Genomic DNA, 14658 nt, shown 5'->3' on the forward strand with positions numbered 1-14658 from the left:
TGCTGCGTGTATAAGTGGTGACAACGATCGAGATCATGGAAAGAAAATAACATGAAATAGTGTTCGCTGGATATGGACGCTGTATTTCAGCTATGAAAACACGATCGAGGCTTTTCCTTGAGTTCCCATTTTATCCTGGGGTAAGAACACTTGCTTCATAACCCCAGGGTGAACCAGGATATGGGATGTGGCAGGGTGTGGCAGTGTGCACAGTGCCCCGAAACTCGCACCATGATGAGCCGACAGGAAAGCCAATCGACAGCACTTTTATTTAAGGCAAAGAGAGAGTTGATACGGGCAGACAAGATACATATGAAAGCTGCTTTTCCTCTATGACAGTTGTGAGGGTGGAGGGGAAGCAGTATATATATATAAGTCATATATTTTAGAGACACCTTTACAGAAACGTATACGTGTTCATTCAACTCACCATTAGACGAACTGTTTGTTCACGTATGCCAAGTATAATGTAATTGGCAATAAAAGCTTCATTATATCATATCATATACAAAATGAAAACACTTATAGCATTTTCTCAGAAAATTAGATGCTTTTGCTTCATAAACGTTGACCACCATTCGCGTGCTGTGTTCTTTTTTTTAATTTGCAGCATCACTATTTGTATATAGATCAACAGGTTAATACACATATACATATGTGTACAACGCAGTAATAATATTCACAGCTGTGTTTACATCTATAAACTAACAGGTGAGTATATATATGTAGAATACAGTAATATAATATGCAAATTCGTATCTCGATCCTTATACCGACAGACGACAGTACCGAAGCAACTGATGTCGAAGATTTGTTAAATTTTTGGAATAAATTATTAATTAACGCTTTAAGCTGCATGTTGATTGATTTTTATCTTTATAGTCATACTAAACATATTATGTTTAAAATACATTCTCTGCGGATATCTTACAAGAACCGAGGGTCAAGGTCAGAAAGGTGACTTCCGGTTGTCAATAGCGCACAGGGCCACGTGTTGCAAGACTTGCATTAGGTGCAGAATTCATGGAGAACTCTGTGGAGGTCAAGTTTGCACAACGGCTTGCATCAAATGAAAAGAAAACACGCGACCGTTCGCTGAAATATTTAAAGAAATATATCGCTGTGAGGTCGGCAAAAACAGGTAAGAAATGACCTAGCGCTTCTGTCGTTACTCTTACTATCGGTAACAGCATCTTGGTATACAGTTATTACTAATATTAGTAATACCAGCATCACAAACATACACTTACTACTGTAGCAGATCAGTCCGGCTACACTACTCATATCAGTAACAGCATTGCAGATGTATAAGGAGTAAAACTTGATGGTTGAAATTTAATGCTTATTTAAGAGTTCAATCTAGCTGGATCATCTGGGAAAGTGCATTGGAAATGCTGTCTGCCTCCTTAATGTAACATTTAATAATTGTGTGACTTAAACGTCAGCTCAAAATGAAGGTAAATTATATGATTAGGTAGAGACCTTACTTTTTGTATGAAATGTTGCATGATTCCAGAGTTTAGTCGGGATGAGCTGATGAAGTTACTGAAGGGTCTTCACTATTCCATGTGGATGCAGGATAAGCCTCTCATTCAGGTTAACCCAATGTCTTATTGTCCATATTTGTACATGGACACTTTGTTCATGCTTGCTTTTGTGTTAAACAAGGCTTATGAAGTTGTTTATATTACATGAAGCTTTTTTCTTGATAATGAAGTTTTTTCAAAGATATGATGTAACATTTGGTGTTTTAGCCGTAATTTTTGTTTTTATCTTGTGTTTGGTTTGAATTATGATTATACCAACTTCACCAGTATGTTACTGAACAGCTGTCAGTGGTACTAAACAGTGGTATCATCCTATGAGTTTCCATTTATAAATGATGTGAATGTTATAGGTCAAACAGGAAATTACATATGCATTATGTCACCAGGAAGAGCTGTCCAACAAGATTGCAACTGTCATGGACTCCTTTTCGTCACCTCAGGCCGCCTTAAATTTTGCTGCCTGCTTTTTCGCCACAGAGGCTCGAGAATGGAAATCATTGGATCAGTGGCGGATGGATAAATTTATGATGGTGAGAAGAAATCAGACTAGTGAATCATTTTTCAGACCAGTTTGTATTGTTGTAGTGAATGTTCTGCTCTATCTGGCAGTTTATAAAAGCCGTCAAGTATTTAGGAGAGATTCACACCCACAGAAGCATTTATTTCTGTTGAGTTATTTCATCTTCATTTTACCAGTATAAAAGCAATTTTATAGTGCATATAGCTTTTAAAGGGATACTAAAGGGAAAATTAAACTGCTTAGAAACTCGTAAATAGTAGGATAAATTTGAATCTCGTCTATTTTCATGTCTGTTCATGTGGAAAAAGTTGAAGGTTTTCAGTAGAATGTTGTGTTTAATAAGAGAAATATCACGGGACTCTTTCGTTTGCGTCGACGAAGTCTCGTTCTCCGTCACGTGACCCTATGACGTGTGGTTTCCGACTGCCACGAAAAGATGGGAAAAGATACGACATTGTCTTTTCATCAGTTTCCGAAAGACAGAGCCTTACAAAAAGAGTGGGTCATACAATAACAAGGCTCGATCCACACGTTTGGGAACCCAGAGAGTGGGACATGTTATGCAAGCTTTACTAGCCGGACCCGAATGTCCAAACAGTTAGGTTTGGCCTTCAAGGCACAGCTTCTGCTAGATGCAATTCCGACAATTTTTCAACACAATGAAATTTCTCGAAAAAGAAAGAAGGATTTATCTGACAGACGTGTTTCACTTGCCAAACGACCACAGCATAAACAGGTCAGTGTCAGTGCTACTGTTACTGTGTTTACAAAATGCACTATTCATTATTGGTAGATAACATTACAATATACATCTATTAAAAATACATAACAATAAACGTGTTATGTGGTACTTATAATAAGCGGGTTTCAGTAGGTAAAAATTCATAGTACATGCATAATAAATGAAAAATGTCATCATCAAACTGCAAGTATAAAAGAAATGATTGTTGAAATCCTGGCCCTTGTTACATTATTTTTTAAAATCCATGTTTGCTTTTTATAAAATGAAATATTTTTAAATTCATATTTTTGAAAAGACAGCCCATTTGTTTATGAAATCTAAAAACAATAAAATACACATGAAAGGTATTTCCTACATAATGAGCTTATCAACAATAGTAGTGAAATCTATGTGCAGTACACTGCGGAAGTTAGACTTGATATTTCAACATTTGAAAATTAGAGTAATATAAATGATTGTGTTTTATGTTGGATACTGTAAAGAATTAAAAATAATAATAGCTTGATCACATGGTATAATCATACATGTTTTATTATTGTTTTAATGTTTTGTTGAATGATTACTTTATAAAAACTTTATGTTCAGACTATGACGAGTCAGTCACAACAAACAGTTCAACTATGCTTAAATAAAGAGGTCCAGACAAACTCAGACCTCAGCTCCAATCCTGAAAGGTAATGGCCACTTTTCAGTTCTTTTTTTCTATTACACATCTCTTTTATCTTAAATTGGCATGAATTCCACAGACTGTGCCAGATATTTTCTTCTTATAAGGATATTCAAGGCCAAAAATATGCGCAGTTTTAAACACTTAGATAAAAAAATATTTTATTTGGCTTTGTACAATTTTATGTCGATAATTTTTTTTCATAATGAAATGAAAAAGAAGGAAATTGTGTCTATAAATGTCTGCTAGGTGTGATCCTGATATTCGATATGGGGAGTCAGAAAATGAAAACGACACCTCAGAGTGGAATAATTCAGCAGTCAAAGAGCACCAGTAAACAAAGTTTATATTGCAGTTACTAACAAACAGTCAGTACTTGATAGTTTATATCAGAAACATGCTAGCACAAGAATTTAAGCTGATATTTAGTTATAAAAATGATTTATGGTTTTAACTATGATTTTAGTCTCGATATTTGTCTCTAGGAATTCTCAGAAAAGTGAACTGGACACAAATCCCTTCCTCGAAAGAAAATTTATCATTCACGAAAAGAAGGAGCTGCTGAGCGTCTGCAGGCAGTGTAGCAACCCCTTTACTATCACAACTATAGACGAGTGTCGCATAGAAGTCAAATTTATAACCATATGCCAAGACAACTCCTGTGGCCATCATTACTCCTGGACATCACAGCCACACTCTTTTAGGCTTCCTAAATGTTCAACCTTTGACAAGTACACAAACACACATGTATCTCAAATTGTCCACTTGGTTTAGTGGAATCCATAACTGTGCAAGAATTAAGAAAATTATGACAATATACATTGTTGAAACTATTTTTAAATGCTTACAAGCAATCAAATGAAAAATTCACATGCAGTGGAACTTGAGGAATTAAAAAGATTAAGCCACATGTCTGTATATTATGAGAAAACAAAAATCAGTTGTCACACAGTTTTCCTTGCATTATTATTAGTTTTTAAGAAAATAAAGAATGAAAGGTACATTCAGCACCAAGTATTTCAGAAATGATGTTTGTAAAATAAAAATGCCAGATGCATGCAAGATTTGTTTTGGACATAAAAATGAAGTGTGTCCCATACCTGAGTTTGAACAAATAAAAAAATTTAATGCTAATAAAGGGAAGATCTTATTTTACAATTCATGTCAGATACATGAAAATATTTTTAGACATGTGATATGAAGTGTGTCCAATAACTGGATTTGGATAAATGTAGCAATTTTCATGCTGTATAGAGAATATTTTCTTGACAATTCACTTTTAAGCTTTTACTCTACATTTTTTTATGCTTCAACATTTTGTATAAGATTTTTCTTATTCTTCAGAGCATTTCTCTAAAAATTTTGCCATTTATATATGGTTTGCCTGCAAAGTGGCTAAAGCACCAGTAAGACAATAAGAAATAGCCTTCATGGCTGGTAATGCACATCTGGTCCTCCTCTAAATTATTTTCAATTTGTGCATAATAAGGCAACATTTTTTTTTTCATCTTTTTGTTGTGGCCATTCCTCACAAATGCACCAGTCTGAAACTCTGATAAATGAATCTATGTACACACATTTAAACAACAAACATATAAGTTAAAAGCACAGGCATAATAACAGATAAAGCAAATGTCTCTGCTTGAATTTTATGCATCGTTGTTAAAAAAGTAAGTCATTAGTCGAATTATTCAAACTATACCCCCAAAAAGGCTGCAAATATTGTCTGTTTAAAATATTTAAATACAGATATTTCAAAATATTAATTTTGAAACTATCCTTAGGAAAGTTCACTTTAAAACCGCAAATTATCATATACAATGTGAATATTCCGGGGTGTGTGTGTGTGAGGGAAATAATTAGCATACATAATGTAATTTTATTTTTTAAATGCACTACGAAGTGAATTCATCAACAACAATGCCCAGTGTAAAGAGTTCGAGTGCAATATGTTTATTTTAAAGTGCTTGAAGGTAAAGCATGCGTTCACTTTCTGTTCCCGTGCACACAGTATGACTTACTTCTATAGTCCTACGTACCTGCTTTGTGCTTCGACTGCTGCAACACTTTCCTCGTCCGCTGAGGATGTGCAGTCGATTGTGAGCTGATGCAAGTGGTTCAAATTGGTAAAATTGAACATTACTCATGGCAATCTTGATTGTTAATGATTTTGGATATCACAAATCCAACTAATGAAACACACCGATCACTATCCTAGCAATGACCACAGACACTTCCTGTCCTCTTGTGACGTCACAAGAGGATTTGTCTGCTTGACCGTCTCGGGAAGCTATCGTGGCTACTCGGCGGAAGGACACAAGGGTCGATTTCACTGGATTTTTTCGATTCTTATACACATTGGCAACCGAAATAATGTTAATAAGCGGTAATTAAGTGAGAAACGAATCATTTATTTCTCCTGCATTGCTCTCATGCTCTGTAATTTTAACTAAATATAGTTTTGAAACGTTTGACCGTCGCCAGAGCCTTATCACAACCCTTTAGTATCCCTTTAAGAGCATCCAAGGAAAAATGAAAGTTGTATTTATGTGTATGTCACAGTTAGTGTGTGACGTTCTAAGACAGACTTTTAATATTGTATTTATATGTATGTTATAGCTGGTGCGTGACCTGCTAAGGCAGACATTTAAGGTTGCCCAGAATGCAGGATGGGATGAGTGTGCTTCAACAGTAGCAGGCATGATTAAGGAAGAGGTGATGAGGCCAGACAAGGAAGAGATACCTGACAGTTTACGTTTGCACTTGGCTGATATCTTTCTGGATGAGCTGAGGACAGTCGGTGCAGAACAGGTGAGACTGCAGTAAGAAATATGTATCCGTCCAAAAACTGGGAAATATACCTTTTTTGTCTTCTTAGTTTAGTAGTAGGTGATCCTTTTCATTTTTATGGTTCAATGTTTTCGTCAGTGTGGGGTATTTCATACAAGCTGGGTAAACTAATGGGTAATTCCTCACACACATCCTTACATTTTCTCTGTGACCCTTACAAGTCCTTATATCGATAAAATATTACCACAGATTTATTTTTCATGCCTCTTAAAAATCCACAAATTTATTTTCGGAGTCAACTTTGGCACAGAATACAGACGATTCTTCGCCTCACACTATTTTAATCGCACGACTGCCAAGTCTCGTTCACAACAAGAACTTACATTTCACGAGATTTTAGTCTTGACGGGTGACCACATTTCTTTGTCTTGACAATTCAGAAAATGCCGGGGAAGTGTTTTTTTCAGGAGAACTGGCTAAAGGAAGAAAAATATAAAGACTGGTTGATAAAAGATAAACATTGTGCATGATCTGCTGCCTGTAGAATATCCTTGAATCTGTCGTCAATGGGCGAAAGTGTTTTGAAGAAGCACATGCTTACTGATAGACACAAGAAGCGCATGAAAGTATTTCTGGAAGATACATGTATTTGTGTTACGGATTACTTTCGTAATCAAGAACCTTGCAATTATTGTTACTTAGATTTCTAGAAAACTTGGAACATTAGCATTAATAGTATATGTTATCGAGTGCTAAAGAGACTTTTTAAGTTATCTAAATATGGTCGATAGGCATCAGAATTAACTCTTTGATTATATATTACTAGAATAGTGTATATCACAACATAAAGAAGACCAAAGATTCATAAATAATACCTTTTTCTGACTGTACATGAGAGCATTGATGGCTGTCACTTAGGTCCTTATAAATTCATGAAAGGTCCTTGTAAGGTCCTTACTTGGCACCATCCCTGATCCCTGGGAACCCTGGATAAAGACCCTGAAAGTATTACTGCATTTTGTGTCAATAGCTGACTGGCCATCAGATTGGTATCCTACTGGAACCCTTCTACCACTTCATCCAAAACTCCCATAGGTAAGTAATGGCACTAGTTACTTCCTGTCTTCACCGAATGCTGTCTTTTTTATGTGTGTGTGTGTGTGCACTTCTATTGCGATGCTCATTAACCTGCACAATATATAATGTGTATTGTTGCTGTTAGATGGTTGGTGAACAAAATGCATTTAATTTGTAAGTCTACTGTAATTTATCAATTGTGGTAATTTTTAGATCACATTTATGCATATAGGTATGATGTGCTCAGTGTGCAGTAGTGGTTACTGTTCAAGCATCAAGGCACACTACAAACAGATTAATTTTTCCATGTCAGCCACACTCAGACATAATGTGACAGTACATGTTCTTTAACATAGCAAAACAAAGATCTGTCTGAATTTTAGTCCAACCTTGCAATAAATAATCAATATTTCATGTCAATATTCAAAGTAGTAATTTATATGAAGTACTATTCATCACCAGACTAACAATGTTGTGTGTCTTCTTCTGTCATTATAGGCTTCATGTCACAGACCGCATTATTCACCAGACTTTTGGCTGCATTCTTCAGCAAGCAAAATCAGAGCGGACCAGGACTGCAGACAAAGATATTAAAAACAGACCAGCACAGCTACAGGTGTTTTTTTGTGATTCTTGTCTCTGCGCAGTCAGTGGGCACACACACAAAGAGGGGAACAATTTTCCTAGCATTTTAAACGAGTTAGACTAGTTATATTTGTTCTTAGGCTTATTGTTTTGCATTAATAATATGTCATTCATTCATACGTCACTGCACATACGGTTTTAATTTTTACATTTTAAAGTTTTATTCTCTCAAACCACTTCCCCCCTCCAGTCCAGCTTCCCTCGCTTGGGAAGAAAGGTTTTGATAGTAGCACCCAGTAAATCTTAGCTGGCGCACAGTTTAAGATGAAAGATCCAGGCACAGAAGACCATGCTGGGCTTTTTGATGCATTAAGTAGGCTTTTGCACTTTGCTTTCATTTGTTTTGCTACCAATATCTAAACTTTTTACTTTGCCAAGAGCAGGCCTTCGTGACACCATTTGTCAGACTCAGAACTTCTCTTTAATTCAGGTTGCTCATTATGTCAGTTAAGCTCAAGTCATTTAGCTGACCATGAAAGAATGCTATAAGCTAACATACGCAGATATACTCGATCTCCTTATATCATTTGTGCACGGAAATGAAAAGGCTGCTAAATGATAGGGTATTGCGTTAACACCAGCCTAAAGAAGAGACTTGCTTACTCTCCATCAGATTCAGTCTGACAGAATAGTTGTCTCCCCATTGGTTAGAAAAAATGAACATCTTACATCTTCATGGACAAAATAAAATCCATAATCAGGACTTCTGCTTACACAAAAAATTGCGTACAGTACCCATTAAAAGTTTGGAGGACCCCTTCAATTTTCGTCAATGGGGTCAAATTTGGGCGAAGAACAGGGACACCTTAAAAATCTGAAGAAGGGGTCCGTAGCACCCCAAAGAATTTAGCCTTAGCAGAAGCCCTGATAATTAAAGTAAGCTAGTCTTGGCATAGGCAGTTACCATTATTAAAGAGTCACTTTGTAAATTGTTTTTTGTCCCATTTACAAGGATAAGAATTTCTATCTGTCTGCCAAGACCAAAGCTTAGCCTCTTGCGAAGTGATCCGCTGTTAGTCTTGGTGAGCTGTAACAAAGAATGTGAATAAACCGGAAGCTTTCTTGTCTTATGCCTCGTTTTAGTAGTTAACTGGAAAGAATCGTCTGCCAGCAGTCCAGGGATATAGTTCGTGATATCATAGAATACATATTGCAGAGTGAGATAAAACAAGTCAGTTACAGGTGAAGTTTCAAACAACTAGGGATGTTAGTTTTTGTCTCTAAACTAGAGTAGTCAAATGGGTGAAACAAGTTAAACTCGTTGAGGCTTTTTTTTTTTTTTTTTTTTTTTTTTTTTGTACTTAAAGGTGTCTTTCCAAGTGTAGTTTGTTACACAGTTCAGCGCGATACAAAGTCCCATTCAACTATCAAAGGGAAGCAATTGTTCATGAATACAACTTTATTCAAGCTTTCTTGTGTATTTCTTAAGTTCTTTCTTTTAACTCCTTCAGTTCTTGAATAACTAATTCATACATATGCTATGCATTCATTCCACATAATACTTCTCAAATACAAGATAACTAAAGAACATATCAAAACCTTTGCAGTTTCTTTAAAAGGTTTACCTGAATCCATTTCGAACTTATGTTTTCACTTGATAAGGAGGAAGGAACCTGATCTTTGGGGCACGTTCTTTTAATTGCAAATTAGTAACAGATGCAATTGGAGAATTAAATTGATGGAGATATGGCAGCCTGTCTCTATAACCTTGTCATAAATGTCTTGTTACAGTACAGCTACAAAGACATAGCAGCCACGCTCTTTGAACTTGCTGGGGCTTCTACATGCTCCGCTAAAGTACGACGTAAAATCTACAAATTTGTGAAAGTGTAAGTCATTAATTTCCCTTGGTGTTCTCATGGGTGTGTACATGTACCTTAGCACTAATCTAAGAGACATCAGCTGTTCTTTTTCACACTTTGTTCTTAGCCAAGCCATATAGGTGTAAACAGTTCTCTCCCTCTATCTCTGCTGCTTTCTGTCCCTGGGTGCAAGTTGCTTGAATGAACATAAGGAACTAAACTATTGGGAGTCTGCTGGAAGTTAACAAATTGTAGGATCAAAACTATTATACAAATTATGGTATTGAGACTTGTTTGTCCTCATTGAGGGATTGCAATTATTACAGAATTTCGTTACAAGATGGAAATCAGCTGGAAGGGATATGAAATCGTAAAAATGACCTTTGCAGCAAGGAATAATTTAAAGGCAGTTTTAAATTGGCATAACTGTATATTTGGAAAATAGGATGTGCATTACTAACTCATTTTCACATTCTGTCACACACTTGCATGTGCTAACAGAAACAGAATCATCTAAATGCAGACTCTGAGTGAGCATAACACATTTAAACAAATATACAGAAAAATAAAAATTACTGCATCAAAAGGATAACAGTAACATTTGTCAGTCATGATGGGGGTCAGTCTACAGTAGCATGTTTAAGTGATTCAAAGAACATATTTTGGCAGATACAGGGCAGTTACAGTGAGCCCAAGGCAAGTGTCTTTGCATGTCCAGACTGCAACAGAGATGGCAAAGTGCAGATATGACATCAGTACAATAGCAGAATAGTACAGATGAGAAAGTTTCAGTCCATGCTGTTGACACAGGACCAGAATCTAATGCTTTAGTATTTAAAACTATAGTGAGCTGGTAAATCAAGTGCTTAGAGATGAGAAAGAGTAAATATTGCAATGTGTCCATTGACTTGTATGACATCGCAGGTCTGAATGTTTCTATTCTTGTGTTTATGGGCATGATAAGGCTACAATTTGTGGTCATCTGTTTTTCTCCTTAATTTCATCCAGATAGTAAATAATGATCTTTTACAATGTTGGTCCTAATTTTTCGAAGTCTGGTGAACGTTGATCATTTAATGATATTGCATACATATTTTGCAGGTTCTGTGACACCATTGGTGCCACAAGCCATCTGGTTCCAGCTTCCAGAAATGTCAATACAGAGTGCAAAAATGTGCAACAGAGTTTGACAGAGAATCATGCGACAAACCAGTTGATCCCAGGGGACTCAAAAGCTACACCAGTCAGCAAAAAGAGAAAGCAAACAAGATTGCAAAGTCTGTCACTGTAGCTCTATTCCTCTAAATTCATTTCATGACCTAAATTACCCTTTAATAGAATTTTATTTGTGTGTGATTGGTGGGGGGGTTAGGTATGTATGGCTGTTTATTAATAACAGGGAAGACAGTGAGTGTGTTAGGAGATTTCACACAAAGCATGAGAAGTCTAAGTCAAAGAAAGGAGCATTTGGAAAGATTGCAGCATTTGACAAGATGTACATGCAGACGCTGCACACATGGTGCATTAAGATTGTAGGAAAATGGTTTTCTGTTACAGTGATGTAAAATGACATTTAATAATAGAATTATTAGAAAATGCCAGATCTTGTAATTTTTTCTTTCTCTTATTGAACATTCCACTTTGTACCTGTTACATACTCTGATGTTATATAGATGATTAAAAGAAATTTCAAGATTTGGGGTCTGGGTGGTAGCTGGCGAAGGTGTAAAAAAAAACAGTGGGTAGTTGGAGACAAAAAATGGTGGATGGTTATACCCACTTTTAGGCAATAGTGGGTGGTGGGAGGTTATGGCACCCGTGTCCTCTAGCATTGCTCTGGAGCTTCAATATCAAACATTTACCTTGACAGATGATGAACACATTAGATGTCAGCCTATTAGAACAGACTTTTCAACCCCTTTGCAAGCTGCATCCAAAATCACTGCACATAAAGTAAGTAGATTTTGCTTTGAGTTCAACACATTTGACTATGCTTAAGATGAGGTTTACTACATCTGTAGGGTGATGCTCATGATAAGATGAATTTTGTTGCAGATTCCATAGGGTGAGTTTTGTCTTTGAGATGCTATGGGTTAGAAGCAGGTAGGCTTTATCCCTGTTTTACAATGTCTTGTGTTGGCCTGCCATCTGTGAGTAAAGAGACAGACTTAGGTTTAGCTGCAACCACTTGGAGGTTCACAGCTAATTTCTGCCTTATATCTTATATGTAGCAGCTGGGATTCTCAAACCTAGCAACCTTTGTACACTTTATATTTATGACTTTATTACTTGTAGCTCTTCATTGACTAGCTTGCATGCTAGTGAAGACCTTTGGCCTTGCTATGTTATCGGTTTATTTCTCAGTGACTTGGACATTTTCTCAACCTAATCAGTTGTCTGGGACTGTTATGGTAATCATCTTCAAGTAAGGCTCATTATCATCAATGTAAAATTTAGTCATAGGAGAATGCTATTTCTCGGTGAAAGATATACATGTATCCTACTTGGAGACGCAGTGCCTAGTCAGTAGTTTTATTCTCTTCCCTTTCCTCGGTTGGCTAAAGAAAAACCAGAAGAAAGCACTTTTTTGGTTTTTCATTGGTTCTTACAATGATGCTATGGCTGTTTCAGGCTGGCTCAGAGAAAAAGCAGGTGGTGTTCAATCTGGACAAAAACTCCTCTCAAGGTGAGTTTATAACTGAAGATTGTAAAGTGACAAAACATTCTATACAAGGCGCGTTCCTTATAGGGATGGTCAGGGGTCAAAACATTCTACGTCAGGTGGTTCTTTGATTGAAAATGCTAGGGTGACAAGTAAGTGCTTTGATATTTTTTTTACTTGAGTTTAAGGCTTTATTTTTCCTCCCAGTATAAAGCATCCATTAATGGCTTTTCAGCCAATTGGGCATGCGTAACAGATTGTTTTCAATTGTTAAATTAGTTGATTTAAGCATTTGTGGGATATGTTGGTCTTAAGTGATACATATTAGTACGCTGCAAGGCAGAATGCAGTCTGTAGTGCCGGATCACAAGCATGTTTAAGATTGTTGGTAGGTCTGCTGTGCACTGTGATGTCAACATTGCTTTAACTGTTATCTATGCATGTCCTTTTGGGAGTTACACCTGCTTTTTATCAGGCCACAGCTTCTATGTGTGTATTATTGAGTTATTGTGTGAGCTGCTGTATATAATTGCTATCCCTGCTAGTCCAATATAATATTATATATAATATAATTGCCCTTTGAGATAAACTGCATATTGTAATCTCCTTTTTTTCTGTACAGATCTTGACGAGTTTCTTCAGAATGGTACTCAGACCGTGTGTTCACCTATGCCTTCTGTGTCGCCCAGACCTGGCATCTTGAAACCCTCTCCCGCCACTCCTGGGCCAAAGAGGCAGAAACTTTCCTCAGAGAACAAAATTCCCTTAAAGAAGACATCCTTGTCACTTGAGCAAAAGACAGAAAGAGTGATGAAGCAGATAAAGAAGGCTCAGAAACTGTCACGGTTTGAAGCTAAAAAGCAAAAGCAAAAGCTTAAAAGGCCAAAGCGCCATTGATAAACCTGACTTGAGAGATGTGTTTCTTAATGAAAGCTTTGTTAGTGATTTATTAAACAGATTATGCCATAAAGCCTTTTGAGTAAACTTTTAGTGTGGAAAACGTCTGTCATCTCTGAAGTTTTTATTTTTTAACCAGCAGATGCCAGATTATTTCACTGTTTATCTGTGGTTTCAGTCATTCTGTGGTGTGTTTGTTTCGCTAAATTTATGTGTAAATAATCATAGCAGAGACATATGATTAAGCCTTTTTCTAAATTACTGGAGAATTCAAATGTGATGGTTGTATGCACCATTCTCATGAAGAATTCCATTGTTCGCTTTTTTTTTAATAAAACAAAATGGACTGGCCAACTGTTAACAGCCCGTGTTTCGACTTTTGATTCTGATTACCAGGCAAAAGCACGAATTTGCAGTATTTAAAAAATATATATAAATGACAGAAAAATAAACTAAAATTATAAATTCAATGAAAAAAGTATTTCTTATTTCATTGTGAAATTGCACTTTCTTGTTAATCCAAAGGAAATTAAGCATATTACGTCGTGTTTTGATACTGTTTACTGTTTAAAATGAGATATCCATCACTCTTTTAATGGTTACACACTAAGTTGACATGAATAAACAATTAGATATGAAGAACAACTTCAGTGTCAGAAATAGGCGCGAAAATGATGACAACTTTGCACGTGCACTCATGTTGCCATACTTTTTTAATCTTTAAATTAATGTCTGCCTGTTTCTGTGTTGTTGTGGTACTGTTGCAGTTCCACAACAATATAGGAATAGGCAGACATTATTTTAAAGAAGATATCTGAAGATCATGATGGGAGACCTAAATGTAAAAGTGGAGCGGGAAGACATGGCGTCCGCACCTGCAATGAAAACAGGGAGCTCTTCACAGACTTCTGCACTTTCAATGACTACAGTGACACCGTGGTCCCACACAAAAATATACACAACTTGTACTTCCCCTGATGGCCAGACAGAAAACAAGATCGATCATAAAATAGTTTCTCGAAAGAGCAGGAGTCTTCAAGATGTCCAAGTGAGAAGAGGCGCCAGTGTTTCTTCAGACTACCAGCTCTTAGTGGCAGTCTCCCAGCTTAGGCTGAAGTCCTTCGTTGATCCAGCAGGCAAACCACAAGCTCAAAATTTAGTACAGATGTTCTAGGGAAGAGAAAACAAGAAATGGATGACCCCAGACACCTTGGCAAAGACTGAATCAAGAAAGGGACTGAAACAGAAGCTCAACCAATGTCAAGATCAGCAATAGAAGGTCTCAGAGCTGAATATTGGGAGGCCAACT

The 14658-nt window shown here is 36.6% G+C and overlaps 1 protein-coding gene across 1 annotated transcript; it reads left to right on the forward strand.

Moving 5' to 3' along the window:
* The first annotated feature begins 933 nt into the window (after positions 1-933).
* On the forward strand, positions 934-13819 carry LOC112568796 (ribosomal RNA processing protein 1 homolog). The gene is made up of 11 exons (XM_025246278.1): positions 934-1141; positions 1517-1596; positions 1934-2077; positions 6096-6287; positions 7297-7361; positions 7842-7959; positions 9720-9817; positions 10892-11067; positions 11661-11743; positions 12422-12476; positions 13075-13819. Exons 1-11 carry the CDS (start codon positions 1024-1026, stop codon positions 13347-13349), a joined length of 1404 nt encoding a protein of 467 aa, XP_025102063.1. The 5' UTR covers positions 934-1023; the 3' UTR covers positions 13350-13819.
* Positions 13820-14658: the final 839 nt, after the last annotated feature.

This window comes from Pomacea canaliculata, linkage group LG7 (assembly GCF_003073045.1).
Source record: "Pomacea canaliculata isolate SZHN2017 linkage group LG7, ASM307304v1, whole genome shotgun sequence".
NCBI classification, from domain to species: domain Eukaryota; kingdom Metazoa; phylum Mollusca; class Gastropoda; order Architaenioglossa; family Ampullariidae; genus Pomacea; species Pomacea canaliculata.